The sequence below is a fragment of the Drosophila ananassae genome, chromosome 3R, assembly GCF_017639315.1.
Source record: "Drosophila ananassae strain 14024-0371.13 chromosome 3R, ASM1763931v2, whole genome shotgun sequence".
Taxonomy (NCBI): Eukaryota; Metazoa; Arthropoda; class Insecta; order Diptera; family Drosophilidae; genus Drosophila; species Drosophila ananassae.
In genome coordinates this window covers 19,688,794-19,715,209 of record NC_057930.1, presented here as the reverse complement: position 1 = coordinate 19,715,209, position 26,416 = coordinate 19,688,794, and the positions used below count along the sequence as shown (strand labels likewise).

Below are 26,416 nucleotides of genomic sequence, written 5' to 3'. Positions count from 1 at the left end.
GCAGAGATGCAAAAATGGGAGCTAAAATTTATGCGCGAGTGAGACGACCGTATGCACATGCAAATTGGGGGTGTGTTCTATGCTACCAAGAGATTACGCCGTAAATTCGGTGCACCCCCTTTTCCGGGCATCTCTAAGCGGCTACCACAAAATACCAAGTGCATCGAATCGTAGGCGGAGAATGGCAGGGGGTGGGCATCCTTTTGCACATCCTCTCACTCGCACCAGCCGCTGCTGCAGCTCACTCGCTCGCACACTCCTGCAGGATGCTGCTGGTGCTGCTGCTCGTTTGGAGCAATTTGCTGGTTGATGTGCGGTGATTGCCGCAAACTCAACGCGACCGTCAACGAGCAAACAACATAAGCGCGCAGCCCAAGGACATAGGACATATACGATATACGATATACTCGGTGCACGGCTGACGGGACACCACACCCTACCACTCCGACTTCCACCCACTTTCACTTCCACCTCCAGTTCCAGTTCCAGTTCCACTCCCAGTCGATAGCGATGCTTAATGAGGCCAGCTTGAGTCCCGTGGATGCACACGGACCCACTGCAGCCGCACCCACGCACAGCAAGGCGGCGGGCGTCAGTGTCACCACAATGCTGGCAACAAAAACCCCATTCTCCATCGAGCACATACTGTTTCCCAACTTAAATAGTGCCAATAGTAACAGTAGCAATAACGCGTTAACCAACAACAGTGGCAATACCAATAATTATGTTTCCGGTCAGAAAAACATAAAGAATGCAGTGAAAAGTGCCAGTGCCAGTGCCATAGCCAGGAGCAGCTTCATCCACGACAATAATTTACAGAAGCATTCCTCGCATTTCATGCCATCTCATCCGGCCGTCGCTGCTGCGACATCCCCATCGGCATCCGCCATAGCGGCGGCGACGGCAACTGCCCGCGGAGGCCAAGGAGCGGCGGGATACGGCAGCGAGGATTACTCCAAGTCCTTGCACACCCCACAACGGTTAGCGAAAGAATTAGATAATGTACATCGGGAGATTCTTCACGAAACAGTTAATTGCGATAATGTGATTATCCGATTCTTATTGGAAAATGTCCTCGAAGTATATCCTTGAAGATTTAAATTATTAGTTATTATTAAAAGAAGAAGAATTATGTTTGTGATCAAATCTAAAAAAAGAACATATAAAAAGAAAGATTTCAGGAAAATTATGTACCGTGTTAAATATGTTAACATATTTATTTATAGTTTTAAATTGTATGTCTTTAAATGTTTTTTTTTATGTAGTGGAAGTCATCATCCACGTTCGGGATCCTCTGCATACTCCTCTGACCCATCGGCTCAGCAAGGATCTGCGTCTGGGCAGCATCCGCCACCACCACCAGTGCCCGTAGTTCCGCCACCTCCTCCGCCGCCAAATGGAGGAGCGGGAGGCCCCAATGGGGTCCTGTACCCGAATGCGCCCTACACCGATCATGGCTTTCTGCAGATGACCCTCGGCTATCTGTCACCATCCTCGGGGACTTACAAGTCGGTGGATCCCTATTTTCTTTCCCAAGGTATGTATAGAATTCAAAAAATAAAACTAAATCATGAAAGTCTGAGGAATAGTATTGTGAAAACATTGTTTATTAAAAAAAAGGTAGTGAGTTCCTCATAACTCCCTATTTGTGTGAAGCTCGCTTAGACCTTTGCATCGCCATCCGGTGTCAATGGCCATCAACACCGAAAGTTTTCCTTTGTCAAAACTACAATGGAGTTAACAAAATTTCTTGTCGGTCCTTGCAGCCAGCCTGTTCGGAGGAGCGCCCTTCTTTGGGGCGCCCGGGTGCGTGCCGGAGTTGGCTCTCGGCCTGGGGATGGGGGTGAATGCGTTGCGTCACTGCCGTCGAAGGAAGGCCCGCACAGTGTTCAGTGACCCGCAGCTATCCGGCCTGGAGAAACGGTTCGAGGCGCAGCGGTATCTATCAACGCCGGAGCGTGTGGAGCTGGCCACGGCGCTGGGACTGAGCGAGACGCAAGTGAAGACCTGGTTCCAGAACAGGCGGATGAAGCACAAAAAGCAGCTACGGCGACGGGATAATGCCAATGGTGAGTTATTGCTTAAACATAAGAGGGGACAACACTGCGTATGAGTGATGATTTTTCAATCAATTTATGCCATTTCGAAATAATTGTGGAAATTTTACACACAGCGGTTAAATAATTTAATAGAGATTCTGTGGTTTCATAAATATGTAGAATTAAAATACATAAAATAGCAGTTTAATATTGAGAAGAAATCTTGAAAAATATGAACTAACTTAAAAAAAAAAGTTAGTATAAAAATATACTAACTTGATTTTTGCCAAAAAAGTTCCATTTCATATTGATTGCAAAACTAACACATTTTAGTGAAATAAGCCAACTTCAAAATAGTTTCCTTGAGTGCTGCTAGTTTCTTTGAGAAACTTTTGGCCTTTCAATTAGCTTTTTGGCTTTTAGATGTCTCCTTGGGTTGTCGCAAAGTTTCCCTCAAGTTGCTTTTCAAATCAAATTAATCAAAGTTGTAAAATTTGTGGACATTTTCTTTGACTTTTGCATGCCGCAGAGCCCGTTGACTTCTCACGCACCGAACTGGGAAAGCATCCGTCCGAAGCCGCCTCCTCGGACGCCAAGCACGCCAAACTGAGCTCCGGATCGGGGGCCGCATCCGCCCAGCCCACGAGCGAACAGCAGCAGCTACAGATGTGCCTGATGCAGCAGGGTTACTCCACGGACGACTACTCCGACTTGGAGGCGGACAGCGAGGACGAAGACAACTCCAGTGACGTGGATATTGTCGGCGACTCCAAGCTCTACCAGTTGACATAGAGTTCAGAAACGGAAGTGGATCAATCTTATTTATAAATTTGTGTTTTATTTAGAAGAAATACGAGAAACTGTTATCTATTTATTTTAATACTATTAACTTGAAAGAAGCACCAAAGATTTTATTACACAACTTAACCATAAATTGTACTTTTAATTTAATTTATTTTATGAATTTAATTTTAAGTTTTATAGAGATTCGTTGTAGGCCACCAACTTGTAAATATTCATACCTTGAATGAGCAACATTCTAGTCAGAGTTACGACTAAGCAAGTAATAACCTTAAATCTAATCCATTTTAGTGATTATATTCGAGTACTTCCATTTTAAGATCATCCAGTTCCCTAGCCCTTGACGTGTTACCCATAGCTTAGTGCTTACAATAAATGGACAAAAATGAATAATGCCAGCTTCCCATTCCCATTCCCCCACCTGCCACTGGGAGGCAATCAAACCCAATTGAATGGCAACAAAAAGTAGCAACTAATATGGTTAAAGACGAGCCATCTGGGCATGGGGTTGAGTGCCAGCCACGCCTTGCGCATGGCTGAGATCCTGTGGGTGGGCGGGAAGTGGGCGAGCCTCGATTGAATTGGGGTGGCTCTTAACAATGGCAAAATAATTGCGGGTTTCCGCCAGCCATTTTATTCTGCATGGAGGAGGTGAATGTTAAATGTTTCCAATTGATTGATAATCATGGGTTAACAGGAATTCCCAGCAGAGAGAAAATATAAATGGTATTTTGTAATAAAAATATGCTATCTATTAATTATAGTTAAGTAGTATTTGGACTTTTAAATAGTAAGTATAAGTAAGATGAAATCGGAAAGATTTGTTGGACTTTGAACTTGGCTGTACGATTTGCTCAGTTCAAAAACCATATATGTGTGTTTTTTAATGATTATTCTATGCTAAAATATACGTTTATTTCTAGATTGAGCTTCTAGACTTTCCGACACGCTTTAATTTCAAAATCGTGTTTTGTTATACGTTCTAATTTAAAGAAACACTCTAATCGGATGCAAATTAACAAAAATCGAGAGATAATCAAAAATGAAATACGTTCTGAGGTCGAAGCAATGACAAGGCACTGTCGTCTCAACCACTGGCATTTAACAAAAACCAACAACTAAGTAAATAGATTTTAATATGTATATAAGAGTCTTGGGCTTATCATATTTTTGATAGGGTTTAAGTGAAAACAAACAGTGTGGGACGAGCCTCTTTCCAATAGAACCGGTAGGTCATAAAAATCACACATGCCACTTAACAGACTACAAGTATTAAGTATTTAAACAATCTCAAGTTTTCTTTATAGATACTTTATATTTATTTATGAGCAAGGAAGTTATATTAATATTAAATTGACAAAGACTTGAAGTAGCTCCACTTTCTGGCCACAGGCTCCCACTCTCTTCTCTTATTTTTATTATTGGGCTCCCCCAGCTTATGCTCCCCATCAACTCTCTTTTCTGGTCTGGGACTCTCTTCTATATACTTATGTTCGTATGTATTTTATTTACATGCTATCAGTCGGACGTTGTCGGAGGCATACCCTAGAAAACAAAACAAAAATGGGAAAATAAAATAACTAAGCAGACCTCTAGATACTCTTTTCCCATATTACCCTTAAATATTAAATTTGAAGACAAATCCTTTTTTGAAGATATGAAATCCATACAAGAGGACCATTAAATTAAGAGTATTTTATTTATTTTAAAACTTATTTAGATGTAACTATAATCGTCCTAAGTTCTTGAAATCCCATAATTATTGGATTATTGCTTTTGTTTAATTTCAATTTAAAAATTATGCTCAACAAAGTGAAGATACTCTCGAAAATGATAAGGCAGCAGTGACGTATCCACGGGTTTCTTCCCACTGCTGTCGTTGCCATGGATTAAAGCCAACTGCCAGTTTTTTTAGTGCAGCCGTAGAGAGCGGTTCATTATACTACCAGTCCTCTTCCCCCTGTGTTGTTGTAAGTGAAAGTGCATTTCGGTTCCTCGGTTATCGGAAGCTCCACAAGTCTCTGGGGTCACAGCAGTGGTTAAGGACAAGTCTGAAAGTCATTCAATTCATTTCGGTGTGGATGAATGATACACAGGCACGAATATTTCAGATTTCTATAGATAATGTAGTGCTATATGTGGACATATAGTATACATATACATATAGCTAATCGAGAGTCTGCCGGAGATGTTCCAAAAATAAATAAGGGGGCACGTGTCGGTATATGAAAATTGGCCATCAAAGAGTAGCATATTTTGGTTCCGGTTTTTTTCCAATTATACTTGATACATTTTCGATTCTCCTGCATAGAAAACTGGTTATCAGATAGAAAAAAAAACAAAAAACAAGAGACCACAACCGCAGACAACAAGCACGCATACTCAGAGTGACAAGTTTCTGATAGTGGTTTTTATGCAACAAGCCCCCAAAAAGCCAAATGATAGAATACTTGTGGATGGGAAAGTCAAGGGGTTGCTGCTTTGACCTTCATGCAAGTAATTGTTTTTACTTTTATGGATCCCCACAGGAACCGCATCATTTAGAGAGAAAACTTAAATTTACCCGATAATGGCGGCGAGTAACGGTAATTGTAAGTGAACTAGCTTCCTCTTTCCTGCTTCCTGTTGCCTAGTCCTGCTGACCTTTCCAAGCCGCCATTTTCCCAAGCCATTTCCGCCTGCCATTTTGCCCGCCCAATAAGTTCCAATTATTTCCTTTTTTAATATTATTTATTCCCGAATTTACCAAGCCTTAACCAAATAAATTTTACCTAAAATATATTAAATATAATAAATAATAATATATTCCCCTACAATTTAGCCAAAATGAGCCAACAGGGTCCAGCCTTCGACTCCAACGCGATGACGCTGACGCGTTTCGTGCTTCAGGAGCAGCGCAAATTCAAGGACGCCACCGGTGACCTCTCACAGCTGCTCAACTGCATCCAGACGGCGATCAAGGCCACAGCCTCGGCGGTCCGGAAGGCGGGTATCGCCAAGCTCCACGGCATCGCCGGGGACGTTAACGTCCAGGGCGAGGAGGTGAAGAAACTGGACGTCCTCTCCAACGAGCTGTTCATCAACATGCTGAAGTCATCCTACACAACCTGCCTGATGGTGTCCGAGGAGAACGAGAATGTTATTGAAGTGGAAGTGGACCGACAGGTGAGGACTTTCAATTTCAATTTAATAATGAAAATTCAAAAACTATAACTTTTCCAATCCATTTTTTAGGGTAAATACATTGTTTGCTTCGATCCGCTGGACGGTTCCTCCAACATAGACTGCCTGGTGTCGATTGGTTCCATCTTCGCCATCTACCGCAAGAAGAGTGATGGTCCTCCGACCGTCCAGGATGCCCTCCAGCCCGGCAATCAGTTGGTGGCCGCAGGATATGCTCTTTATGGCTCCGCCACAGCCATTGTCCTGGGACTGGGCTCTGGAGTAAACGGCTTCACCTATGATCCGGCCATTGGTGAGTTCATCCTGACCGATCCCAACATGCGAGTGCCCGAGAAGGGAAAGATCTATTCGATCAACGAGGGCTACGCCAGCGACTGGGAAGCCGGTGTGCTCAACTACATCTCTGCCAAGAAGGATCCGACAAAGGGGAAGCCGTACGGAGCCCGTTACGTTGGCTCCATGGTGGCCGATGTCCACCGTACCATCAAGTACGGCGGAATTTTCATATACCCGGCGACCAAGTCGGCCCCCAACGGAAAACTGCGTCTGCTCTACGAGTGCAACCCGATGGCCTACCTCATGATCCTGGCCGGTGGACTGGCCAGCGACGGAAAGATCAGCATCCTGGATATTGTGCCCAAAAAGATTCATGAACGCAGCCCCATATTCCTTGGATCCAAGGCGGACGTGGAGGAAGCCCTAAGCTATTTGAAGTGATTTTTTTATTTTAAATGAGTAAACAATAATAAGTTTTTTAATCAAGAAACGGGGTACTGATTTACATTCTTAGTCCTACTTCCAAAAGCATTTTTGTGGATATCTGAATAATTCCCAACCAATTCTAGCTTGTTCTGCCACAACATCCTGGCTTCGAATAGACCAGGTTATCGCTTCTCGGCCTTATGGCTAAGATCAAAGTGTAGTATCTGTTCTTATCAGCTTAACATCTGATAGTTCCTCCAATGGAGGACAAGCAATGTTAAACAGATTTTTGATATCAGACGGAGGGTAGGGGCTTGCTCCACCTCAGTCACGGGTCGTCCCGGTATTGCACTACCGCCGGGATTCGGCCCACAAAATAAATAAATTCCACAAGTATTATAAAGCTAAGAACTCAACATTGATTAAATCTCAATGTCACATCGTACTTCCGTACTAGAAGTTTTTGAATCCTCCCTCCAATTAAGCTCGGAACCAGAACAGTAGCCACGACTGTTTCTCCTGCCGTTCTGCACATCATCTTTCGGATTGTATTCCTTCTAATATATAAAAAGAAGTACTTAATACCTCCAATTCATAGATAAAAAATAACCATAAAGTAAATATATATTTTAAAAACATACAAGTAATTTAACAAAAGTTTAATGGTCTGATAAATCGTTATTGCTACTCTACGGAATCAGCTATTAATTCGTTTTAATTATAAGTGTTTTACAAAAGGGTGCTTTTTAGAAAGCATTCGCCTTGTGCTTGGGCACAAAAGTGAAGCCTTCGGGAACAGGACCCAGTAGGGATTCGCTCAGCTTGACCCAATCGGACGCATTGCCGGAACTCATCAGCGTCTCCATTTCGTCACGGCCACGGTACTTCTGCGGACGAGCATTAATCTTCTGGGGCGGAGCCTGCTGGAGTTCCTCGGGTATGTATCGGTACAGAAATGACTGCCATTCTAGAAGAAAACGCCGCGTTGTCTCCACACCTTTAGTATCAGAGCCCCAGTGTTCCAATCCGTAGTTACAGAACTTGCGCATCAGTTCGAAGCGTTGACTGGATGAGGGAGCCCAAGCCTTCTGCTCCTTGATCTCCTGGAAGATCCATGGTTTGATGAGCGCCCCGCGACCGATCATAACGGAGCTCACATGTGGAGCCAGGGTACGGCGCTCCAGGTAGTCCTCGTAACTGAGAATGTCGCCATTTCCAATCACTGGCATCTGCTTGGCTTTAGCGGCGCACTCCTCGATGTAATTCCAATTCGCATGCTTGGTGTACCGCTGTTCCCTTGAACGGCCGTGCAGCGTTACAGCGGATGCGCCCCACTCCTCAACCAGAGGTAGGAGCTCGTGCGCCACGCTCTTGTCCGCGTATATGCCGGTGCGCATCTTAACAGTGAACGGCAACCTCTCCGACAAAGCCGAGCAACTGCGGACAGTTAACTCCAGGATGTTGGTGCGCCGCATGAGAGCACTGCCCCCGCCCTGCTGATAGATCAAGTCGATGGGACAACCGATGTTCAAATCTATATAGTCCACTTTCGCCGTCTCCTCAATCAACTGAGCTGCCTGGGAAATAGTATTCGGATTATTGCCGCACAGTTGCACCCCGAACACATCCTCGCTCTGGTGGCGTTTAGTCAAAGCCCACTCTTGGCCCATTCCTTTTAGCAGAGGCAGGGCACAGGCCATCTCGCCACAGGTGATGTCCGCACCGAACTCCTTGCAGATGCGTCGAAACGGCAGATTGCCCACAGTGGTCAGGGGTGACAGGACAAGTTTCTCCCTAAAATCGACAGCAGGCTTGCGGGTAGCATCTCTTCCACTAGGAGAATCGTCGATAACGCAACCAGTTGGGTTGTTATTGGCCACAGACGGCTCATCATTTGATTCTGGTAGCTTATTCTTATCCTGAGACTCTTCTCCCGACTCTTTTCCTTCTCCAGGTACTTCCTGTTTGTCCTTGTCTGATTGGATCTGTTGCTTTCGTTCGTCGCGGAGCTTCTCTGCCTGTTTAATGAGTTCTTTGGTTCGACTGAAGTCGTAGTCATGCTTCCGAAGACGAACCTGGAGATCTAATATATATAATGAATATAAAAGTTATTCTATCTACTATACATATCACTTATATCCTACCTGAACTTATGCCATTGAAAGTTGTCTGGCTAGAAATCTCATCATAACCTTCCTTTTTTATATTTCTTCCTTTGTCATCCGTGTGAGCCTTGGCAAAGCGGCAGCTGACTCCCCTAGCACAGTATCCTTTAGTGGTGAACACATAGCACTCCGGGCCCAGATCCTCGCCCTTTGCCGCCAAATAGTCGTCCAGTTCGTGGACGTAGCGACAGTTTTCCAAGGTGCATGGTTCTCCACCACGACCGTCCATCAGAGAGTGGCACAGATGCGAGTACCTCTCATCCTTGAACACTGGACGATTCTGTGGTTATATGATGAATTTATTGTTCTATTCTATCTAACATTATAGTAATAATTAGGTACCTTATTCTGGCCCCGCTTTCGCTCCTTTTTGTTCCACTTTTTTCTGTCGCCGGATTCATTTGAATCTCCATCCTCATGCTTTCTCTTGTTGCTTTCGCCGTTGTCTGGCGCTGTTACCTCCTTCCCAGCATTGACTTCAGCTACGATGTATCTGCAAGATATGTAATTTATGATAATTTGACTTGTTTTCTTTTTAATTTTCGTACTCTGGCTTGATATAGCAAATGCCCGGCTCCATGTTTCACAATAAACAAATCGCACGTGCTGGTAGTCTTTGTTTTCTTTATCGATCAGCTGAGCTAGCACCAAGACCTATCGATAGACAGATGCAATCCAATGCAATCACTCCCACTTCAACCATTTTACGATGCTCATGTACATACAAATATTTATTAAATAGATTGAATATTAATTACCAATTATACATAGCTCTATATTATTTGCAAATTTATTATTATTATTATTTATTATTTTGAGTAAAATACATAAAAATATCGATAGTCCTCTGCTCATCTCTGTTGTATAATGCGGTACGATGGTGCAGTTGTTTAAATTTCTGTTAAAATCAACAAAAGCGGTAGGAACGCGATTTATTTTCAGATTCCAGTGATTAATAATCCTTTTCCTTGCAGCCGGCTCGATCCCACTTTCGGCCCACCTTTCTGGACACCCTGCGCTTGGCGGTTCGAGGCGGACATGGCGGAAACGGGTTACCCAAGTACGGAGGAGTCGGTGGCCAGGGCGGCTGTGTTTACTTTGTGGCCAAGGAAGGCCTGACGCTTCGTAAGGTGGTCCAGAGCCTAAAAGATAAACGAGTGGTCGCCTCCAGCGGCGAAGACAGCAGCAAGGCAAGTATCTTCGGGCGACGAGGAGTTGACCAACGCATTGAGGTTCCTGTGGGCGTTCAAGTGTACGACGAACGACAGAAACTAATTGCGGACCTCAATGAAAACGACGCCCAGTGTATTGTAGCCGGAGGAGGCGTGGGCGGATGCACTGGCACCAATTTTATAGGACGTCCCGGCGAAAATCGAATTGTCAACCTGGACCTAAAGCTCATTGCAGACGTTGGACTCGTTGGCTTTCCCAATGCTGGCAAGAGCACGCTTCTTAAGGCCGTCTCCAATGCAAAGCCCAAGATTGCAGCATATCCGTGTAAGTAAATCTTATTTTAGAAACTTTAGTAGCCATTAAAATGCATATTTAACTTGTATTCAGTTACCACGATTCGACCTCAAATCGGCACCATCGAATATAAGGACCTGCGCTCCATCACCGTGGCAGATCTGCCGGGACTCATCGAGGGAGCGCACGCCAACTTCGGCATGGGACACAAGTTTCTTAAGCACATAGAACGTACTCGCCTCATGGTCTTTATGGTCGACATATTCGGCTTCCAGCTGAGCCCACGACATCCGCACCGAGACTGTTTGGCCAACATCTACGCATTGAATAGGGAGCTGGAACTCTACGATCCGTCGCTGTTGGAGAAGCCCAGTGTGCTGCTGCTAAACAAGATGGACAAGGAAGGCGCCCACGAGATTCTTACTAAAGTCAAACCGATCATCGACGACCTGGCCAGCGGACTGGAGCAATGTCCCGAGGAACTTCGACCCAAGCAGGTGCTTAAGTTCGAAAGTGTAGTCCCTATATCCGCCATGAACTCCACGAAAGTGGTCCAGGTTAAGTCGCAGTTGCGGCGAACACTAATTCGTCTTGCAGAGAAGCAGTTTGTGGTGGACAGTGAAGAGGTCAAGGAGAAGCTTCAGCAGCGTGTCGGCGTGGTGGGCCCCAAAGTTACATAGTTTAGTAAACTACTTAATATTTATAAAAATTATTTGTAAATAGTTGCAATACAATTATTCAAAAGAAGTTAAAATGTCGTTATTTTATAAGTGTTGGTAAACGTTAGCTTTCTTACCCTTTGCAACACTAAGTTCAAACAATTTTTAAAAAATATTCTACGAATTCCCTACAGTTTGGTCGAGAAATGTGAATATAAAGTAAAACCCTTCTTAATTTTTAAAATTTTTTTATTTATAAATACTCAAAGAAAGGCCAAAACCCTGAAAAAGGATTTTTGTAATGTAGCGCTTGGCCACACTAGATTATAGTTTGTTGTTGTCTCCTTCGAAGCTGTCCGAAGCGAAAAATGATAAATATTAAGAATTCCAATTGGACTGCAGTCGCAATTGCAGCCGCAGAGTGCCGAGTGTGAAGTTTGGGTGGTGTAAAATGCAGCCAAAGGACCTGCAGTGGTCGGTAACAAAAATGACATTGCGATACATACACACAGACGGAAGCAAACGAAAAACTGGTATATAAAAGACGCCAACGAAAAAAGACAGAGTGTGCGAAAAAGAGAGGAAACGCGCGCGCCTGCAAATTCGAATTGGGATAAATAAATACTCACCCGTCCGTGATGTCACAACATAACCAACCCCACCAAGTTCCCCCTCATCCGCACTATCCTTACCACCACGCCTCTTTGTCGCTGCCCCTGCAACTGCAACAGCAGCAGCAACAGCAGCAACATCAACAGCAACAGCAACATCATCAACAACAGCTTCAGCAGCAGCAGCAACATGCCAGCAGTTGGTACTCACATGTTGCTTCCTACCCACCCTCCCATACGGCCTTCAACCCCTCACTCCCCTGCAAGGCCGCCAGCAACAGCAGCAGCACCAACAACAACTCCATCATGGGCGCCTACGGAGGGGGTGGTGGTGGTACGCATGGCTACTACGGCAATGTCAGCGGCGGAGTGGGTGTTGGAGTGGGAGGGGGCGGTGGCGGTGGCGGAGGCGGAGGTGGCGCAGTTGGCTCGACCTACGGCCTTGGGGCCAACACAGTGGCCTATGCCCACAACCAGCTGCTTCAGTACCAGCAACACCACCAGCAGCAGGACCAACACTCGCAGCAATCGCACCTTGGCCAGCGTTCCTCCTACATGGGCCACGATGTCATGACCGGGAGCTATCCGTACATCAAGAGCGAACCCATGGAGGTCTTCCAGCAGCCGCCAAATCCGATGGCTCCACCGCCACCTCTGCCTCCGGCCCAGGAAATGATCATAAAATGTAAGCATAGTTGGGGTACAACACTATGCCTGCCACCCAATGGAAGAGGCCAGAAACGACTTTAAAGCGATTAATGGGCGCTGGAAAGTCGGAAAACTTAAGCGCAAAATCCATTTTCCTATAGATACAGATACCAACACAGGCAAGCACACAGTCGCAGTCAGTTAGTTGGGGCCGTTTCCCTATACGCCGTATAGGTAGCGTAATTTCAGCTCCGTTTTTGCCGTCGAATCAATAAAACGTATGCCCAGTTTCGCTGAGGTTTGGCGCCCGATTCGTTCGGTTGGTCTCTCGTACATATCTCTGGTCTGTTCGGTTCTGTTCCGTGTTTTAGTCTATTTTTTTTTTGTTTTTCGCTCGATTTGTGTGCAAAAGTACGGGCGTTTGTATGTATCCATATACCGAGATGTATACTCGGATAGATGCTCTATACAACCGGCGTAACCTAGGCCAGTTCGATTGCAACGCATACCATTTCATATCCCATTAGCCCGGCTATCTATTATACGATTTTTTTCTCTTTTTTTTTCGATGGGTTGTTGGGATTGTCTTTGGAGAGGCGTCTTATGTAACCCGGTCCCAGAGACTAACCTGCTTATATGGTGTTCCTCCCCCTATATCTACTCTAGCAGGCAAAAGGGCGGGGCGTATCTTAAGGATGTTGAGATATTTTATTATTTTATCCAGTTTTAAGCCCCAAGAGATGGGTTATTAGTTCCTCCAATTAAATACTAATAGTGGTATGAAATAGAATATATATGTGTGGCTTGGTTATCTTTTAATTCATTATGTGTACATCACTTTCTTATCAAAACAATATGCAATGCAAATACGAAACCATAGCGACAAACACAAGGTACTTATTTGTGTTTCATCTGCACAGAGTTCGCGTACAGAGTTTTTGTATTTATTTTTAATTTATACGGTGACCGAGAGTTTAAGTTATTCTGCGGCAGCCAATTAGAAATTAATGGGTATTCCTCTACATAGGGCAGGTCAGGAGTCAAGTAACTGAACTATCCACTTTTTGTCTATTCCTGAAGCGGAACCCATGGACGAACAGGCCTACAAGTCCAACTATATCGATGACAACACCCCGTTCGCGGACTTCAGCAAGTTCAACGAGTTCAGCGAGGACATGCTGAGCCCCAAGGTGGAGCTTACTGTCAAGGATGAGTCCTACGGCAAGGTAAGTGAGCTGTAACACACTTTAGACACCGCCATTTCATTGTTTTTTTTCGTTTCTTGCAGAACCATAATAGCTTTCCTCGTCGCAAGCCACACAATGATCGACCCGCCGGCAATGAGAGCCTGCCGATCTGCCAGCGCTGCAAGGAGGTGTTCTTCAAGAAGCAGACCTACTTGCGCCACGTCGCCGAGAGCAGGTGCACCATCCAGGAGTATGACTTCAAGTGCAACATCTGCCCCATGTCCTTCGTGAGCGCCGAGGAGCTGCAGCGACACAAGAACCATCACCGGGCCGACCGGTTCTTCTGCCACAAGTACTGCGGCAAGCACTTTGAATCAATCGCCGAGTGTGAGGCGCACGAGTACATGCAGCATGAGTACGACAGCTTCGTCTGCAACGTAAGTTTCAGGCAATGATGTCCATCCTTGATATTGTCTCATTGGGAATCCCTTTTCCAGATGTGCTCGGCCACTTTTGCGACCCGGGATCAGCTCTACTCCCACCTGCCGCAGCACAAGTTTCAGCAGCGCTTCGACTGCCCCATATGCCGCCTGTGGTACCAGACCGCCCTCCAGCTGCACGAGCACCGGATAGCGGAGCCCTTTTACTGCGGAAAGTACTACGGGGCCGGGCTGAACACGGCGACACCTCAGCAGCAACACCACCACCAGAGCCAGACCAACTACAAGCTACAGGATTGCCACATGGCCACCATGGAGAGTAGGTGTCGATTGCCTTTAATTGCAATTCGTTTAGGAGATAAAACTATTCTAGAAATTACTTTAGGGACAACACAGTATTTGTACAAGATCTGTTTCAAAATCGGCTTAATAAATTCTTTGGTTTTTGGATCTTTTGTTGGGCAATCAGAAGCCATTATGATTTTTCTTGAAACAGAGCACACATATTTGTAAATTAATTATTTAAAAATTAAATCTTGTCTTTAAAAGCAGGCTCTGCAAAGTCTGTAGCCTTAGATCCTTTTAGAATTGGGAAGACTTCTCCATTCTAAAATTTAAATAGTCGCAATTAAATGCTAAAGTTAAAGCTTCAAAAGATTTCCTTTTTTCGTTAGGATTTGAGTTTTCTCATAAAGTTTGTACAAATATTTAATCCTTACATATAATTCTGCAAAGTTGGCTATAATATGTGTTTTTTATTCGCCCCTCCAGTGCCCAACACATCGCAGCACAAGCCGAATTCCTCCAACTCCACCTTGCCGGCCACTGCGGCTCTAAGTTCCTTGCTGCAGCAGCGGCAAGCGAATGCCGATGGAGCTGCCATGTTCGCTGCCTCGGCGGTCAAGGCGGAGATGAACGTCAAGCTGGAGCGGAGCTTCAGCAACTCGACCAGCGAATCATCGTACGGTGTGCAGGACGGCAGCTACAACAACTCGTTTTCAGGAGAAACTGCAATGCACAGTGGTGCTATCGCCGGACCACAGGCGAACTCCTCGACGCTGGACGACTCCGAGGATGCACTGTGCTGTGTGCCGTTGTGCGGAGTGCGCAAGAGCACCAGCCCTACGCTGCAGTTCTTCACGTTCCCCAAGGACGAAAAATACCTCAACCAGTGGCTGCACAACCTCAAGATGTTCCACGTGCCGGCCTCCAGCTACGCCAGCTTCCGCATCTGCAGCATGCACTTCCCCAAGCGCTGCATCAACCGCTACTCGCTGTGCTACTGGGCAGTTCCGACCTTCAACCTGGGCCACGACGACGTGGCCAATCTCTACCAGAACCGCGAGCTCACCAACACATTCACCGTCGGTGAAGTGGCCAGGTGCAGCATGCCCCACTGCACCAGCCAGCGGGGCGAGAGCAACCTCAAGTTCTACAACTTTCCCAAGGACATCAAGAGCCTGATCAAGTGGTGTCAGAACGCCCGGCTGCCCGTCCAGGCCAAGGAGCCACGGCACTTTTGCAGCCGACACTTCGAGGAGCGGTGTATTGGCAAGTTCCGCCTCAAGCCCTGGGCTGTGCCCACCCTTCATCTGGGCGCCCAGTACGGAAAGATTCACGACAATCCCAAGAACTTGTATGTGGAGGAGAAGCGTTGTTGCCTCAACTTCTGTCGCAGAAGTAGGTCCTCTGACTTCAATATGTCGCTATATCGTTTTCCCAGAGACGAGGTGCTCCTCCGCCGTTGGTGCTACAATCTTCGTCTGGATCCGGGAGTTTATCGCGGCAAGAATCATAAAATATGCAGTGCTCACTTCATCAAGGAGGCGTTGGGCTTGCGGAAGCTATCCCCTGGTGAGTCATTCAGAAGTCGCGGTTAGGTTCTATAATAAAATCTGTCTCTTACCATTGCAGGAGCGGTGCCAACATTGCATTTGGGCCACAACGACACCTTCAACATCTACGAGAACGAGCTGTGGCCGCCGCCGACTCCCTCCACCAGCCACGGCAGTGGCCAGGTGCACTTGCAACACCAGCCACATATCCCATCGCACCACTCGCTCCAGCACCAGCTGCATATTGGACAGAGCAAATCCTATCAACGGCACTCGGCCGCATCCACCTCCTCCTCGGCGAGCTCCACCTCGCACTACGTGGATCCGGAGGTGAGTGCTTCCTACCTGGCGATGGGCGGATCCTCGGTGAACGCCAGCGACAGCATGGATGTCTGCTGTGTGCCCAGCTGCGAGAGCAAGCGGCACAACTCTGAGAACATCACCTTCCACACGATCCCCCGACGACCCGAGCAGATGCGCAAGTGGTGCCACAATCTTAAGATACCCGAGGACAAGATGCACAAGGGCATGAGGATCTGCAGCCGGCACTTCGAGCCATACTGCATCGGCGGGTGCATGCGTCCGTTCGCAGTGCCCACCTTGCACCTGGGCCACGACGACGAGGACATTCACCGAAATCCGGACGTAATAAAGAAGCTGAACATCCGGGAGACCTGCTGCGTAGCTGTGTGCAAGCGGAACCGGGACAGGGACCACGCCAACCTGCACCGCTTCCCCAGCAACGTGGCGTTGCTGACCAAGTGGTGTGCCAATCTCCAGCGTCCCGTGCCGGACGGCAGCAAGCTCTTCAACGACGCCATTTGCGAGGTGCACTTCGAGGACCGCTGTCTGCGGAACAAGCGCCTGGAGAAGTGGGCAGTGCCTACCCTAACCCTGGGCCACGAAGACATTGCCTATCCTCTGCCCACGCCGGAGCAGGTGGCCGAGTTCCACTCGCGGCCCTCGGCGCCCAACAATGGCGAGGAGCAGGGCGAGTGCTGCGTTGAGACCTGCAAGCGAAACCCCAGCGTGGACGACATTAAGCTGTACCGTCCTCCGGAGGAGGCGTCCGTGCTAGCCAAGTGGGCGCACAACCTGCAAACCGAGGCCGCCCAGCTGGTGAACCAGCGGATCTGCAATCTGCACTTCGAGGCCCACTGCATCGGCAAGCGAATGCGCCCGTGGGCCATACCCACCCTGAACCTGGCCGGCAACATTGAGAATCTCTACGAGAACCCGGAGCCCTCGATGCTCTACAAGCGGCGCATGCACGCGAAGGCGAAACTGTCCGCATCTGCGAAGCCTACATGGGTGCCGCGGTGCTGCCTCCCGCATTGCCGCAAGGTGCGCGCCCTGCACAATGTCCAACTCTACCGCTTCCCCAAGCACAACCGCTCCACACTGGCCAAGTGGGCCCACAACCTGCAGGTGCCCATGGTGGGCAGTGCCCAACGGCGCGTCTGTTCGGCTCATTTCGAGCCTCATGTGCTGAGCAAAAAGTGTCCGGTGCCGTTGGCAGTGCCCACATTGGACCTGAACGCCCCGGCAGGGCACATGGTGTACCAGAATCCGGCCAAGCTGCGGGCTAGTAAACTGTGCCTGCAGCGCGTGTGCATCGTGGAGAGCTGTCGCAAGACCCGGGCGCAAGGCGTGCAACTCTTCCGGCTCCCGCACAATCCATCCCAGCTAAGGAAGTGGATGCACAACATCAGGACACGGCCACGGGGCTCTATGCGGTCCCAATACCGGATCTGTTCCCGCCACTTTGAGACACACTCGTTCAACGGACGGAGGCTCAGTGCAGGAGCCATTCCCACGCTGGAGCTGGGCCACGACGACGACGACATCTACCCGAACGAGGCACAGGCTTTTGTGGACGAGCACTGTGCCGTGGAGGGATGTGGGGCGTCCAAAGAACAGCCGGAGGTGCGACTATTCCGCTTCCCCACAGACGACGATGACATGTTGTGGAAGTGGTGCAACAACCTCAAGATGAACCCCGCCGACTGCACGGGCGTGCGCATCTGCAACAAGCATTTCGAAGCGGACTGCATCGGGCCCAAGCACCTGTTTAAGTGGGCCATTCCCACCCAAGAGCTGGGCCACGACGATGCCCAGATAGAACTTATTCCGAACCCGAAGCCGGAGGATCGGTACGTCGATCCAGTGTTCAAGTGCGTGGTTCCCACTTGCGGCAAGACGCGGCGGTTTGACGAAGTCCAGATGAACAGCTTCCCCAAGGACCCGGAGCTCTTCCAGCGGTGGCGGCACAACCTCCGCTTGGACCATTTGCACTTCCACGAGCGGGAACGCTACAAGATTTGCAACGCCCACTTCGAGGACGTGTGTATCGGCAAGACCCGCTTGAATATCGGCTCGATACCCACTCTAGAACTGGGCCACGATGAGACGGATGACCTATTCCAAGTCAATCCCTTGGAATTGCAGAGCAACTTGTTCGGTCGCCAAAGGCGGCTGCTTGACGGAACGGAATCCGCCGAGGTGATGGTCAAGCAGGAGCTTCCAGATGGGGAAGGTGACTCCGAGCCCGATGACATAAAACCGGATATAAGACAAATACTAATATCCAGACCCAGACAGGTGATTACCTATCCGATAACTACCCAATTTCATTATAAATTTCTCGTTTTTTCAGGTGAAGGCCAAGAAAGGGACTCTGGGGAATCTGAAATGCTGCGTCCGGAGTTGCGGAAGGAGTCGGCTCCAACATGGGGCTCGTCTGTTTGCATTTCCAACGGGCAAGCAGCAGCACCTTAAATGGCGCCACAATCTCCGGCTGGAACCTGAGGACGTGGATCGGACCACCCGGGTATGCAGTGCTCACTTCAATCGCCGCTGCATAGACGGCAAGCAGCTGAGGAGCTGGGCCATGCCCACACTGCAGCTGGGGCATCGGGAGCAGCCCATCTACGAGAACATACCGGGCTTTTTCACGCCCACCTGTGCCCTGAGCCACTGCCGTCAGAGAAGGAGCATCGACAACGACCTACGGACCTACCGGTACCCCCGGACGGAAGACCTCTTGGAAAAGTGGCGAGCCAATCTCCGCCTGACTCCGGATCAGTGCCGCGGTCGCATCTGTGCCGATCATTTCGAGCCTATGGTGCGCGGCAAGTTGAAGCTTAAAACCGGAGCGGTGCCCACTTTGAAGCTCGGCCACGACGAGGGACTGATCTACGACAATGAGGCAATCAAGGCTGGCATGGCGGAGGAGGAGGAGGTCACCTGTAAGCAGGAGATCCTGGACGAGGAGGAGGAGGGCGAAGGCGAAGGCGAGGAGTCGCGAGAAGGTGTTCCCGCTGTCAACGAGGATGAGGACGACAAAGACGACAGTTACTTCGATCCTTTGGAGTTGGTAGAAACGTTCGCAGAACGGGCCAGCGATGACGAAGCGGAAGACCACGAAATGGAGGAAAAAAATGAGCCCGATGAGGGGGATGAGGAGGAGGCAGAGGAGCTCCTGCCCGACCTGCCTCCCACACCGCCTCCTGTGCCCCAGCGTCGCGAAAAACCCGCCAACAATGTGACCCCCATATGCTGTCTGAAGCACTGTCGCAAGGAGCGCACGGCCTTCCATCTGCTGAGCACATTCGGGTTTCCGAAGGACCGTAAGCTGTTGCTGAAATGGTGCGACAATCTCCACCTGCACCCGGATGACATTGTAGGGCGGGTCTGCATCGAGCACTTCGAGCCGGAGGTCCTCGGCACTCGGAAGCTTAAACAGAATGCAGTGCCCACCTTGAACTTGGGCCACGACGATCCGTTGCGGTACACCTGCCATGGCGTGGAGCAAGATGAGGACTTGGAGCATGGCCAGCCGCAGCACTCGGTTTTTCGGCTTTGGAGCCTGAAACACTGCCGCAAGAGGAAGCTATCGGATCCCCCGGACATTCGCCTCAGCCACTGGAAGGAGCTGAAGATGCACATGCAGAAGCAGAGGGAGATGGAGATGGCGATGGAGACGGACATAGTGATGAGCACTCCTCCTCAGACGCCGGTGAAGATTAGGCCAAAGAGATGCTGCGTTATCAGTTGCGGAAGTGAGGATACCAAAAAGTTGGTAACCATGCCGGATGAGCGCAGTCTTCTCCGCCGGTGGCAGCATAATCTCAAGTTGTCAGTGTTCACGGATCCAAGTCTTGGCCTGTGCCTGGACCACTTCGAAGAGTCTCTGGTGCAATTTGGAAAGCCCTTGGACAGGGCAGTGCCCACCCTGAAGCTGGGTCACAACAGTGGTAATCTCTACCGAAACAACGCCACTTGCCTAGTTCCCAGTTGTCCTAGTTCTGACTCCGATGTAACCAGTTTTGTGAGTCTGCCCGTGAATCCAGTGATGAGAAGGGCCTGGCTCTCCTACCTTCAATTGCCATTCCATAGCCAAGGGCTTTTATGTGGCAACCACTTCGTGGAACTCTACGAGCAGGTGGACTTGCCGGAGGACTTACCCGTCCAGGATCTGGAGGAGCTGGAACGAACTGTCGATGAACTGCAGTGCGCTGTGCCCGGTTGCGAGTCAAAGAATGCCCGTGAGATTCCTGTCCAGCTGGTCCAGTTACCGCACAACGAGGAGGAACTGTCCAAGTGGCTGCACAACACGAAGATCACTTATGACTATTCGCGGCACGGTAGCTATCGGATCTGCCTGCTCCACTTTGACCCCATCTGCCTGGAAGACGACTTTCCACAGAGTTGGGCAGTGCCCACACTAAACCTGGGCCACGAGGACGACATCCACCTGAATCCCGTCCAGAATCAAGTTCCAGAGGCTCTTAACGGAACCTCCAACAGCAATCCCTGGCTAACGCCTCTGAGAATCAAGACGGAACTCGCTTCCGTAAGCAGCCCCAGCGTAAGCGCCAGCCCAAGTCCGAGGGGAAAGATACGGATTTGCTGCATCCCCACCTGCGGCCAGTTTGGAAATAGCCAGGTGCGACTGTATCGCTTTCCCAGCGAGGAGCAGTTCCTCCTCCAGTGGCTGATCAACACGCAGCAGCAGCCCCGACTCGTGGATCCCATGGAGCTCTACGTGTGTCAGGCACACTTTGAAGCCGACGCCATTCACAAGAAGCATCTCCGCAGCTGGGCACTGCCGACCCTAAATCTTGGCCACGACGGGCATGTCTTTCAAAACGCCAGGCACAACGGAACCATTGCCGAGGCCTTGGATGTCGAGGAGGCCACTAAGTTTATCCGGGAGCGCTACTGCTCGGTGATGAGTTGCTTCCAACCCGCGGGAGAGGGAGTCAGGCTCTTCGAGTACCCCGAGGACATGGCTATTATCCGAAAGTGGGCAGTGGCCTGCAAGCATCGATCCATGCACGCCAGAAGCCATGGGCTCCGGGTGTGTCAGGCGCACTTTGCCGCCGAGTGTTTTGATCCCGGCACTGGAGATCTGCTAGAAGGGTCTGTACCCACGCTGGAACTCAACCGAGACGACATCGAGAGACACTGCTTGGTGCGAGGATGTGAGAGGGACGAGTCGGGTCCTCGCTTGCGCTTCTATAAGCTGCCCAAGACCGGTGACCAGATCCAGGCATGGAGCAACAATATGAAAATTCCGCCCACCGAACTGATGCAGGGAGACCAACGCATTTGCGAGCGCCACTTCGAGGCGTACTGCTTCGGACCCTGCCGGGGTCTTCGGCAGGGAGCTCTACCCACTTTGTCCCTGGGCCACGAGGAAGAGGTGGACTTGCTTCCCAATCCCGAGAAGTTGCGGTTGGGCAAGCAGGAGACATGTTGCGTACCGGGCTGCGACCGAGTCCGGCAGCCAGATGACATCCCTTTCTACTGCTTCCCGAAGCTCTGGCCTTTGGCCAGGAAGTGGCTGCACAATATCCGCCTAGAAAAGTCCAGCAAGGATCCGCTAAACAAACTTAGGGTGTGCCCGGCGCACTTTGAGTCGGATGTGCAAGAAAACGATGCACTCCTCCCGGAAGCCATGCCCACCAAGCAGCTGGGACACTCCTCCGAAGGCATTTTTCTCACCAACAAGCAGGACAGGAGCTTTCAGAATCACAAGAAATCCTTCCCGGAGGTGGTTTGCTGTTATCCGAACTGCACTGATTTGTCCAGGATCCAGTTGATGGATCTTCCCGACGCGGCAGAGCTTCGCAACGCGTGGTTAGAACACTTGGAAATCAAGGAGGCACATAATGATGCCCTACAGCTCTGTCCTCTCCATTATGTGATTCTTTATGAGCACAGTGCCAAGGAGTTTCCGGAGCACGTTCCTGACCAGTTGATGGAAGAAAACTACCAAAACGCCCGCAACAACCGGCGCGTGAAGATCGTCAGTTGTGCCATCAAGGGATGCAGTATGGTGAAGCCCAGGGATGGAGTGCAGCTGCACGGAATGCCCGTGTACAAGGACATCTTGCAGATGTGGGTGGACAACGGACAGATAGACTTCTCTGAGCAGCAGCGCTACATGCTTAAGGTGTGCCACAGACACTTTGAGCCAAGCTGCTTCATCGAGGAACGGCGGCTCACCTCCTGGAGTGTTCCTACTCTGCATCTTCCCGGCGAGACTATCCACCAGAATCCCAGCAAAGAGGAGTGGCTGGCCATAAAGCAGGAAAAGGAAGAGCCAGAGATTAAGGAGGAACCTCTGGAGCCGGAGATGGAAACTGAAAACTCTCTACTGGAGCCTATTGTGAAGATGGAACACATGGACTCCGAGGAGGACGACTCACAGATGCAGGCGTTGGAGGTGCTGCTGGAGGTGGGGCACGTGGAGCGGCTGGACAGCTATGAGAAGATTGACAAATCCCCCATCGCCTATCCGGAGCACGTCATATACAAATCCAATCGAAGTCAATACAACGCCAACCGCTGCGCCGTGGAGGGATGCGAGGTCACAGCCGAGGACGTAGACGGAACTATCCGGCTGCACAAGTTTCCCGCCTCAGCGGATGCCGCCCAGAAGTGGATGCACAACACGCAGGTGGACATGGAAGAGAAGTTCTGGTGGCGCTATCGCATTTGCAGCTATCACTTCCACCAGGAATGCTTTCAGGGCTCTAGAATCCGGAAGGGAGCCATGCCCACGCTACTCCTGGGTCCTCGGCGACCGGATGAGCTTTACGACAATGAGTTCGCTTCGCAGCAGGAGGCGGAGGACCCGTCTCTGCCCGTCGAGATGTGTCAGACCAGCGCTACAGAGCGGACTGCTCCGGACGTTACCAATCTCTGCCTGCCTCCGCCGGCTGCGCCGCGAAAGTCCAGCAAGTTCTGCCAAATCGAAGGCTGCTCGAATCATCTGACCACCGAGAACATAACCCTCCACAAGTTTCCCCACTCCGAGGACATGTGCATCCGATGGCAGCACAACACTCAAGTTCCATTCGATCCGAATCATCGCTGGCGGTACAGGATCTGTACCGCCCACTTCGAGCCTGTGTGCTTGGCCAACTTGCGCCTGCTCCACGGAAGTGTGCCCACCCTGAAGCTGGGTCCCAAAGCTCCAGCCCAGCTCTTCGACAACGACTTTGAGGCCATCAACCAGCGTCTGGATAAGAGGTCGGCGGCAGAGATAAAACAGGAACGAGTGGACATGGAAGACGAGCTGCACGAGGATCAGATGGATGTGCCTAGCTGGAAACCAGTGAAGCAGGAGAAGATAACCTTCAACCAGATAAAATCTGGCTACGACAAGTGCTCGCTGGCCCACTGCCAGCGCCAAAGATCTCTGCACGGCGTCCACATCTACAAGTTTCCCAGGTCGCAGCGCCAGCAGGAGCGGTGGATGCACAACCTCCGCATTCGCTACGATGAGCGCCGACCCTGGCGATTCATGATCTGCAGCGTCCACTTCGAGCCCCACTGCATCAGCCTTAGAAAGCTGCGCCCCTGGGCAGTTCCTACGCTGGAGCTGGGCACGAATGTGCCGGAGAAGATCTTCACGAACGAGCAGTGCCAGGAACTGGAGGTGGAACAGCCCAGCGATCGCAGCGAGGCGGAGAGCGAAGAGGAGGATGGCCTGGAAGAAGACGACGATGGGGAGGACGACGAGGGGGCGGAAGAAGGACTAGACTGCAATATCCGCATTAAGAAGGAGCGGCGTTCGAAGCTGGATCCATATCCTCCTGGTCAGGTTCCGCCCTGGAAGGTGAAGCAGTGCTGTCTTCCCTACTGTCGTGCCTTCCGAGGAGATGGCATCAAGCTTTTCCGGCTCCCCAACAACCGATCCTCCATTCGCAATTGGGAGCTAGCCACGGGCATGGTGTTCAAAGAGTCGCAGCGAAACACCCGCCTCATTTGCAGTCGACACTTTGACCCGGAACTAATCGGTGTGCGTCGTCTCATGCGCAACGCTATTCCCACCCTGCATCTGAATCCCCAGGCCGTAACAGTCAAGGAGAAGAAGATTTCGACCAGCAAGCCTAAGGATGTCCCCTCTTCCATGCCCACCTGCTGCATGGCGGATTGCCATCACAACGGAAATACGAAGCTGCATAAATTCCCCAGTGGTGAGTGATACAATTTTCCATCTAGTTTTCTTGTTCTCAAGATATGTCTTTTGAAACAGACTCCACCCACCTGAGGCAGTGGTGCCAGGCTCTCAGGCTCACGGATACACAACGTTATCGCGGCAAGTACATCTGTTCGGCCCACCTGCCGACCAACATGACAGTAAGCTGCGTTGTCTGCGGGGTAGATGACGTTCAGCTGCCGATGCTGGACTTCCCAGAGAACCGCAACCAGCGGGCCAAATGGTGCTACAACCTGAAAATCGAGACCATACCCAAGTGGGATCGCTCCAAGCATATCTGCTGCCGGCACTTTGAGGCACACTGCTTTGCCCGGCCGGGTGAACTTCGTCCAGGAGCGACCCCAACAGTGGCTTTGAACCACAACGACACAAACATATTCCTGAGCGACTACGCCACCGATCCGACGACCTCCTACGAGGGTAATCAGATCAAGGACGAGCCCATGGACGGCGACGAGACGCTCCTGGTCTAGTCTAGTCTAGTGCCCCACACGAAATCATTTTAACCTAAAGTTAGCTGAACCATTTTATAGACATTTTGTACATTCACTGTACCCCAGCCACATCACGTCTTCTAGTTTTACCTTGTAGTCTCTACCAGTGATTTGAATGCGTTATTAATTCTTAAGCGGCGTGAGAAGGAAATGCCATACAAAGAAACAACACACAATGTTCCTTAAGTTATTGTTTTTAGTTTTTATACATTTACAAACATACACCCCCAATTGTGCGAGTAAAATGTGTTTTAGTTTCCCAGATGCATATATAGATGTATGTGAACAATAAGAATATACACATATTATGGAATATCCTCGTGTATGTGTAACTTGTAGATGACCCCAATATTTATTGGTGTTTTACTAAATATACAAACATAAAAATGGAAAACAAATATTCTTATACTTATTGGGGCATTGCAAGTGATATACTTTATCGGCAAAAAGGGGCAATCTTTGGAGATGTAGTTTTGCGAACCAAAAACCAAACCTTACCGGGAGAGAATCTATATCCCAAGGACCCACTAAAAACATATTCGGATATTTTGAACAAAAATTTAAGAATTTATAAACTAATAAGCTTACTGGATGCAGTGTGGTTAGGTGACTAACAACTTAAAATAAGTTCTAATCTAATCTGGAAACTATTATAGCCGACAAAAAAAGTTTGATTTACACCGCCGAGTTAAAAAAAAAATTACATACAAGAGGTATTATGTATTCTAATTAGTAAGAAGATATCTTTTCATCTAGTATCTATTGGTAAGCTAGAGACTACTGCTTCCCATCGTGCGTGGACCCGGCATCTTCATTTTGGGCGTAACTGGAGTCCAAAAAGAGATTTCGATCCGATTTGTTCGACTGCAAGGATAAAATATTAGCCTGAAACAGTGTTGGGCCAAAGGACTTACCTCTCGGTACTTTTGCAGGTAGATGGACAGCGGCTCCACGTAGTTGTCGAATCCGAGGTTGCTGAATGCAACAAGAAGGTCGTCGCCGTTCACCGTCTTGCGGTTCTCGGCCACGCTGCGCTCTATAGCTTCGCTGCTGATAAAGGAGATGAACTCGGAGACGCATTCCTGGATGCACTCGCGGGCGTCTTTGGCTATTTTCCCATTTTGCGGCACTGGTACTTTCATGATTTTGATTATGTTGCAAATGGGCAGAAAGCGGTCCTGTTCGCGCAGCATAATCCCACTATCCTGTTTATCCGACTCGTCTGAGGGGGAGGAAAATGGGGTGGCTTTAAAATGAGAACTTTGGTTACCTCCAGTCTGACTTACCGCCAGAGGCCTCGTCCTCCTCCTTGACATATTGCTGCGAATCCTCGCTATTGCTCATTTTACTTGTTTTGATTAGACTACTGCCCTCGGTGGACCTTGAATGAGAAGCTATCAAAAAAGGATGCAATGTTTAGATGATTTTATCGTTTGAAAAATTTTCATCTTACCTTTTCTGCTTAATCGCTTTGTTATTAATTATCGCTGTTATGTTTATTCCACGGTAAATTGGTCTTATGTTCCTTGTCCTGTCGTAGATGTGACTTCTCTTTTTCTGAACTTGTAAAAAACGGATTTTAAATGTATTTTTGTTTTGTTTACAGTGGTTACTCTTTTGCACACTAGTGATGTGCAAATACGACTATCGATAACACCAAGGTTGGGCCG

General features: G+C 49.2%; 6 protein-coding genes and 1 non-coding gene across 11 annotated transcripts; 5 read left to right on the top strand and 2 right to left on the bottom strand.

The window, feature by feature from the left end:
* Positions 1-202: 202 nt before the first annotated feature.
* Positions 203-3,230, top strand: LOC6498283 (brain-specific homeobox protein). Its single transcript, XM_032451803.2, has 4 exons — positions 203-980; positions 1,266-1,537; positions 1,767-2,069; positions 2,569-3,230. Exons 1-4 carry the CDS (start codon positions 511-513, stop codon positions 2,829-2,831), a joined length of 1,308 nt encoding a protein of 435 aa, XP_032307694.1. The 5' UTR covers positions 203-510; the 3' UTR covers positions 2,832-3,230.
* Positions 3,231-4,674: 1,444 nt separating this feature from the next.
* On the top strand, positions 4,675-6,789 carry LOC6498284 (fructose-1,6-bisphosphatase 1). Of its 3 annotated transcripts, none has more exons than XM_014906561.3 (4): positions 4,675-4,810; positions 5,369-5,425; positions 5,662-6,005; positions 6,075-6,789. In XM_014906561.3, exons 2-4 carry the CDS (start codon positions 5,410-5,412, stop codon positions 6,738-6,740), a joined length of 1,026 nt encoding a protein of 341 aa, XP_014762047.1. In that variant the 5' UTR covers positions 4,675-4,810; positions 5,369-5,409; the 3' UTR covers positions 6,741-6,789. The 3 variants fall into 3 exon arrangements, with proteins under 3 accessions (XP_014762047.1, XP_001962459.1, XP_014762046.1); XM_001962423.4 differs by having other exon boundaries at positions 4,676-4,810; positions 5,369-5,431; XM_014906560.3 differs by lacking the exon at positions 5,369-5,425 and having other exon boundaries at positions 4,722-4,810.
* Positions 6,790-6,909: 120 nt separating this feature from the next.
* Positions 6,910-7,103, top strand: LOC6508062. Its single transcript, XR_046210.2, has one exon. It is a non-coding gene; the product is annotated as a U2 spliceosomal RNA (small nuclear RNA).
* Positions 7,104-7,331: 228 nt separating this feature from the next.
* Positions 7,332-9,546, bottom strand: LOC6497256 (tRNA-dihydrouridine(47) synthase [NAD(P)(+)]-like). Its single transcript, XM_001962424.4, has 4 exons — positions 9,439-9,546; positions 9,233-9,383; positions 8,870-9,170; positions 7,332-8,808 (listed from the first exon to the last, which is right to left on the bottom strand). The coding sequence occupies exons 1-4, from the start codon at positions 9,468-9,470 to the stop codon at positions 7,472-7,474; spliced, it is 1,821 nt and encodes a 606-aa protein (XP_001962460.1). The 5' UTR covers positions 9,471-9,546; the 3' UTR covers positions 7,332-7,471.
* Positions 9,547-9,715: 169 nt separating this feature from the next.
* On the top strand, positions 9,716-11,104 carry LOC6498285 (GTP-binding protein 10 homolog). The gene is made up of 3 exons (XM_001962425.4): positions 9,716-9,809; positions 9,865-10,387; positions 10,451-11,104. The coding sequence occupies exons 1-3, from the start codon at positions 9,768-9,770 to the stop codon at positions 11,035-11,037; spliced, it is 1,152 nt and encodes a 383-aa protein (XP_001962461.1). The 5' UTR covers positions 9,716-9,767; the 3' UTR covers positions 11,038-11,104.
* Positions 11,105-11,297: 193 nt separating this feature from the next.
* On the top strand, positions 11,298-25,144 carry LOC6498286. Of its 3 annotated transcripts, none has more exons than XM_001962426.4 (8): positions 11,298-12,312; positions 13,356-13,501; positions 13,564-13,899; positions 13,960-14,221; positions 14,674-15,756; positions 15,817-18,338; positions 18,394-24,229; positions 24,289-25,144. In XM_001962426.4, exons 1-8 carry the CDS (start codon positions 11,655-11,657, stop codon positions 24,723-24,725), a joined length of 11,280 nt encoding a protein of 3,759 aa, XP_001962462.1. In that variant the 5' UTR covers positions 11,298-11,654; the 3' UTR covers positions 24,726-25,144. The 3 variants fall into 3 exon arrangements, with proteins under 3 accessions (XP_001962462.1, XP_032307606.1, XP_014762048.1); XM_032451715.2 differs by lacking the exon at positions 11,298-12,312 and adding an exon at positions 13,268-13,286; XM_014906562.3 differs by lacking the exons at positions 11,298-12,312; positions 13,356-13,501; positions 13,564-13,899; positions 13,960-14,221 and adding an exon at positions 14,580-14,596.
* Positions 25,076-26,397, bottom strand: LOC6497255 (nuclear transcription factor Y subunit beta). Its single transcript, XM_001962427.4, has 4 exons — positions 26,200-26,397; positions 26,033-26,140; positions 25,661-25,968; positions 25,076-25,610 (listed from the first exon to the last, which is right to left on the bottom strand). Exons 2-4 carry the CDS (start codon positions 26,088-26,090, stop codon positions 25,524-25,526), a joined length of 453 nt encoding a protein of 150 aa, XP_001962463.1. The 5' UTR covers positions 26,091-26,140; positions 26,200-26,397; the 3' UTR covers positions 25,076-25,523.
* Positions 26,398-26,416: the final 19 nt, after the last annotated feature.

Coding starts and splice junctions, on each gene's coding strand:
- LOC6498283 (XM_032451803.2), top strand. CDS start 511: ATGCTTAATGAGGCCAGCTTGAGTCCCGTGGATGCACACGGACCCACT. Junction 981..1,265: donor TCCTTGCACACCCCACAACG/GTTAGCGAAAGA, acceptor TTTTTTATGTAG/TGGAAGTCATCATCCACGTT. Junction 2,070..2,568: donor GCGACGGGATAATGCCAATG/GTGAGTTATTGC, acceptor TGCATGCCGCAG/AGCCCGTTGACTTCTCACGC.
- LOC6498284 (XM_001962423.4), top strand. CDS start 5,410: ATGGCGGCGAGTAACGGTAATT. Junction 5,432..5,661: donor GGCGGCGAGTAACGGTAATT/GTAAGTGAACTA, acceptor CCTACAATTTAG/CCAAAATGAGCCAACAGGGT. Junction 6,006..6,074: donor AAGTGGAAGTGGACCGACAG/GTGAGGACTTTC, acceptor TCCATTTTTTAG/GGTAAATACATTGTTTGCTT.
- LOC6497256 (XM_001962424.4), bottom strand. CDS start 9,470: ATGGAGCCGGGCATTTGCTATATCAAGCCAGA. Junction 9,384..9,438: donor ATTTGCTATATCAAGCCAGA/GTACGAAAATTA, acceptor CATATCTTGCAG/ATACATCGTAGCTGAAGTCA. Junction 8,809..8,869: donor TTTCAATGGCATAAGTTCAG/GTAGGATATAAG, acceptor TATATATATTAG/ATCTCCAGGTTCGTCTTCGG.
- LOC6498285 (XM_001962425.4), top strand. CDS start 9,768: ATGGTGCAGTTGTTTAAATTTCTGTTAAAATCAACAAAAGCG. Junction 9,810..9,864: donor TGTTAAAATCAACAAAAGCG/GTAGGAACGCGA, acceptor TTTTCCTTGCAG/CCGGCTCGATCCCACTTTCG. Junction 10,388..10,450: donor CAAGATTGCAGCATATCCGT/GTAAGTAAATCT, acceptor ACTTGTATTCAG/TTACCACGATTCGACCTCAA.
- LOC6498286 (XM_001962426.4), top strand. CDS start 11,655: ATGTCACAACATAACCAACCCCACCAAGTTCCCCCTCATCCGCACTAT. Junction 13,900..13,959: donor ACGACAGCTTCGTCTGCAAC/GTAAGTTTCAGG, acceptor TCCCTTTTCCAG/ATGTGCTCGGCCACTTTTGC. Junction 15,757..15,816: donor CTTGCGGAAGCTATCCCCTG/GTGAGTCATTCA, acceptor TTACCATTGCAG/GAGCGGTGCCAACATTGCAT.
- LOC6497255 (XM_001962427.4), bottom strand. CDS start 26,090: ATGAGCAATAGCGAGGATTCGCAGCAATATGTCAAGGAGGAGGACGAG. Junction 25,969..26,032: donor GGAGGACGAGGCCTCTGGCG/GTAAGTCAGACT, acceptor CCTCCCCCTCAG/ACGAGTCGGATAAACAGGAT. Junction 25,611..25,660: donor ACCTGCAAAAGTACCGAGAG/GTAAGTCCTTTG, acceptor TTATCCTTGCAG/TCGAACAAATCGGATCGAAA.